Source organism: Cupressus sempervirens, chromosome 6 (assembly GCF_028749045.1).
Source record: "Cupressus sempervirens isolate cs-2001-9-10 chromosome 6, ASM2874904v1, whole genome shotgun sequence".
In the NCBI taxonomy this organism is placed as follows: domain Eukaryota; kingdom Viridiplantae; phylum Streptophyta; class Pinopsida; order Cupressales; family Cupressaceae; genus Cupressus; species Cupressus sempervirens.
The window spans coordinates 415,941,604-415,946,530 of NC_143123.1; the positions used below are offsets into that span (position 1 = coordinate 415,941,604).

Below are 4,927 nucleotides of genomic sequence, written 5' to 3' on the forward strand. Positions count from 1 at the left end.
ATCTATCTCAAAAATGAATATCTTGCTAAAACATTCTTGAGTTGGAGCTTTAATTGTTGACATTTCAAGCCTTCTGATATCAAAATAAAACTTCCTAGCATGTCAAATTGTACAATACCCTGAATTTTGTATTACTCTCAATAATTGTGGACTCTTTTAGACAAAGCAGATGATACCTTGCAAATCATTAAGATGCTAACTTTCTCTACATTGTGGCAATGCTAATATTTATTAATTCATCTAGAGATTAGTATCAGTTCTCTAGTTTGACTGCTAAGCAGCTTTAATACAGAAAAGAAAACATAAACGGGCAAATCTCTCAAGACTCTTAACATGTTCATTAGCTGTTTATGATCTGATGAAAAGAAGTTTATAAGATGCCATGACCAACCAAAGTTGGAAGAAAAAGAGCAATCAGTCCTGCACATAATTCACACTCTGAAAGACCTAGCAGCCAATTTACAGGAGTTTGGCAGTATCTTCTTATGTTGTCAAAATTGGAGGCATGTAATCTGACTTAGTCCCCAAAATGCGAGCCTTTGTGTCTGGAAAGTTTTCAAAACCAGGGAGCTGTGTGACATCACCTTCATTTGTGACACCGATTGGATAACTCAACAAATGACCTGGTAGATCTCTTTCCAGAGTTTCACTGGAATACAAGTCCCAATATCGATCCCCTATTTTGTTCATTTTCTGGATACATTCTACACTTACGGGATTACCGAAGGAATTGTCCAGAAGTCCAGTATGTTCATACCAAAGAGACATCCTGAAACCATGGATTTGACCCCTTGCAGGTCCTCGTGCAGCTAGATGATATGGTTGGTAAGCTCCCATTGCTATTTCAGAGTCCCTTCCACCATCCATAGAACGCTGGTTGATGTTAGCTGATCCAACAATAATGTACTCATCATCAACTGCACAAAGAAACAGACAAAATTAGAATACAGATAGATGTCTTTCTACACTAGCAGACCCCAAGCTAGGATATGAAATCAGATTCACACTTAAACAATCCATTTGGCTCTAGTTCCTAAACAATACTTTAAATTTGTCTATCTGAATGCACAATTCTACAAGTTATTCTGTGGATTAATGATTCCCAACCTCAATTCATCTATTCAAACCCATTTTTAAGACAATCAATTTCTTCATGATCTGTTGGAGAACTATGCTCTAACTACTTTAGCTAGCCCGGGCCTCTACAACTTAATCCATCCATCAGCTGGACCATCAAAAGTTTATGGATCAGGCAGGTTACTCCTTTGTTTTTATCGGATCGATGGGAGGACAAGCTTCCCTGAAACTACAGATACCCAGGCATGCCTATAGATTCCTGAAAGTTTCAAGCACTTGACTCAAAGCTTCACGTTAATTAATTATTTAATATCAAAGAACAAAGATCAGAGATCAGAGAAATAAATCCAGTGCTCCATATGAAACAACATATAATGCAACATAATATCTAGAATAGTCTTATTCAAAATACCATTATAAATGTCATTCTCATGTTCTAATCTTGATGTTGCAATGTTTTCTTACCTATCATCATCTTTGAGTGCACATAGATCATAAAACGCCTGTTCTCCTGAGCTCTCTTGTAGTCTGAGTCCTCCTCAGGTCCCTGTTCAGGCAAATACTCACCACCCTTCTTAACCTCTCTGTTTGCCAAACAGAAAAAGGTCAGGTAATCCTTGGGATTCTGGTCGTAAATTTGTTTTGCACGCAAAGCCTGTGCAATGTCAGTATACATCATCTCCAGAGTCCTCCTCTGCCAATCCAAAATGGCCTGCACAGAACCAGTTTCTGGTTGTCCCTCTGGCCACATTGGTACAACAACATAGACTCTGAACGGTTCTCCAGCTTCTATCTTGCTAACAATTTTCAAAGACAGCTCCTTGGGAATAAGGTGAAGTGCATTTATGTCTTCCACTTTGATGTCATCTGGCTTCCATCCATAAGAGCTTCCTAAGAAGTATTGGTTCTCTATATATATGAAGTCCTTCGCACGACGGATGGCATTGATATAAGCATCTTGAATGCTCCGATCTATGATATTATCCTTTCCACTAACCAGTCCTGCTGCTGCTGCTGCTTCTGGTGTATCTGGAAACCCGAATGCAGCTCCTCCATCAATGGATCTGAATAGCTGCACATGCCAAGTCTCTCGATCTTCCTCATAAGTTACAGGTGAAGGAGGAATGATGTCGTCAATACCTCTTATGTCCAATAGCAAATCCTTGCCTCCTTGCTTTCTCCATCGCTGCTCAAAGTTAAACAACACATCCCAAGCAATTGATCCTTCCAGTTTGGAATGAATATCATGCCAAGGCTCTCTGGGCCCTCCTTTCTCAATGGTTGCACCAGGGAAGTTGGGCTGATGGAAATCATCATGATGAACATCATTCAAAGTCCTAAACAGAGAATGGAACTGCGTGTCATACCTTCCATCACACAGATCAATGCCCCCAACAAAACTCAAAATTCTCCTCTGTTCTGAACCTGAGCCAGGAAGAGGGCTGTCCACAACAATAATCTTCTGATGATGGGTAAACATTGTAGCTATCTGCATATCCTGCACGATACTTCCCCCGTCATCAGGATTTCTTGGGCACAGAACACAATTTACCTCTGATCCCTCAAAGTATTTTGCGGTATCTTCATCATGGGTGGCCATCAATCCATCTTTCTTCAGTACCAACCCACCAGATGTTCTGTCATCCCAAACCAACATAAGAACCCGAACTCCTTCCTCAGCCTTCCTCTTAAGAAGCTCGCCCAGGATCTCATCACCTCCAGGCTTAGGCCTGCTAGAGTCCCTAACCAATCTAATATGTGTATAAACCGACCACCCTGTAATGTAAATTAAATGCTTTGCATTGGTGATTGCATCAAACACATCCTCCCAACACCTATGGGGTTGATAAAGCTGGCCTCCAGATAAGGGTATCCTGGGCATAAACTTATCAGGCATGTGAGCATCCTGATACAGAGTAACTTTACAGCCATTTCTCTGTGGATAAAAGGTATAAGGGACCCCAGGAAACTTCTTTGTCCAAATACCCTTACTCCAATTCCGATCATTTGTGACATCGAAGTACTGCAATTTGACATGAATCCTACCCCCTCCTTTAGCTGGCTCTCCACCTTCATCCAGCAGATCCAACCACTCATCAACTTCCTCCCCATTCAGCAGATCTTTCACGGGCACATGGGCTCTTCCCATCAAAGTTGCTCCTATTGGGTTATCATCTTTTATAGAGAAAACCACTTTGGAAGCTTGGTGAGCACAGTAAATGTGAAAGGACTCGTACCATCTTGGATTCTGGGGCTCGCCCTGGAGGATCCGGGTTCGACCCACGCGAGCTCGCTCCAGATCTATAGTGGCATACAATCTGTTCGCTCCTTTGCCAATTCCTACCGTTTCCTCGATTCCTTGGATGAACTGCACAACAACAGAAGGACAAAGCATTAGAAATAAGGACAAAAAGGTTCCCGAGAGTTGATCTAGTGACCTTCCGTTCACAGGTAAAATCCATTTAAACTTCAGATCTCAGTTGCAGATGATCCAAACTAGCAGTCTGCATCTGGCCATGATTCCCTTAACACCCGCGGTGTTTATCTTTTAATAGAAAAAGGGTGAGTATGTAGACCATTCTATAGCAAGGCTCCCAAGTCAGCTCAAAATCTCATCGTTGGGACATTAAATACAAAAAAATGTTCCGTTAGCGGTTCAGAGCTTTTGCGATTTCGTCGCTGAATCACTATAGCTGCCAATTTAACTCATAACGCTTGAAAATATTTTTCTACATTTTACAGCCACACAGGGATGACGGCAAGGGCTCTGGCCACTCAGAAAGGCTAAAAATTCAAAGCAATGCTTGAAATGCGTTTAAGGCGTCCTACAGATTCGCCATCATTATCTGGATCAGAAGTGCATCCAACATTATGGGTGAAATGATCTTCAGATCTAGGCTCGTGAATGATCTACCCTATAACCTAAAAAAGTTTCCAACCAACCTAACAAAAAGCAATACCAGGATCCCCACAGCCCTTCAACATTGTTTACAGATTTTCTGGCCAAAACCCAACGGAAACATCGGAAAATTGAAAAAACCTATGTCCCTTCAGTATGCAAATTTACTGCAAACTAGCTCAGATCAATTCACACGACCAACAGAGTAAGTGATCTAGGCATAATTCTTTGAAGTTGGTTGTAGGCACACAAAAACAGAAAAAACAAAGTACAGCATTGCAATTATAAATCCATCGTCTATTTTCAGACTTGAAATTGGGATTACCTTTCTAAATATCTTAGGAGCTCCTCCAGTGGCACGGCCAGGATCAGTGACATTGTTAGCCTCAAATATAGTGACATGGAGCGTTCCATGAATCAACAGCTGAGCCATGCTTGATCAAATCTTAGAAAATCTTTTCCAACTCTTTTTTATCAGAGAAAAATTGGATCCAAGATCTTTCAGAGCTCAGTAACAATTATTTCAAGCAGTCGTGTGAGTGGCCATTACTCTTTTAGTAACTGACTACCCGACTTCTTGATATATATATCGACTGTTATGTGCTGGTACACTTATATACCTACGAATATACACCGTATTTTCCTCGTATGTGTGCCACTACTCGGTTTTTACGCGGATGAGTCCCAGTCAAAGGACTAACTTATCCGTTTGTGATTTTCTTGCCTGCTACCGTTAGATTTCATGACAGAGAAAAAGAAGAGATACAGAGACCAGAGGAGCCATCCATTCTTCTAGAAGGGACAGTAATTCCTAATTCATCGATGCATTTAATTTTGTTCTCTCATAGAGCCTTGACCTACTGCTTTAAATTGACATTAAAGCAGATGGAAAACAAGTATAGATATTGATAAAAAATATAGATATTTTAAATAGCATTGATTTTAGTGATA

At 40.7% G+C, this 4,927-nt stretch overlaps 1 protein-coding gene across 1 annotated transcript; it reads right to left on the bottom strand.

Annotated features, from left to right (window-relative positions):
- Positions 1-210: 210 nt before the first annotated feature.
- Positions 211-4,532, bottom strand: LOC149552832 (phospholipase D alpha 1-like). Its single transcript, XM_089788373.1, has 3 exons — positions 4,302-4,532; positions 1,543-3,445; positions 211-917 (listed from the first exon to the last, which is right to left on the bottom strand). The coding sequence occupies exons 1-3, from the start codon at positions 4,407-4,409 to the stop codon at positions 484-486; spliced, it is 2,445 nt and encodes an 814-aa protein (XP_089644499.1). The 5' UTR covers positions 4,410-4,532; the 3' UTR covers positions 211-483.
- Between the last annotated feature and the right edge of the window lie 395 nt (positions 4,533-4,927).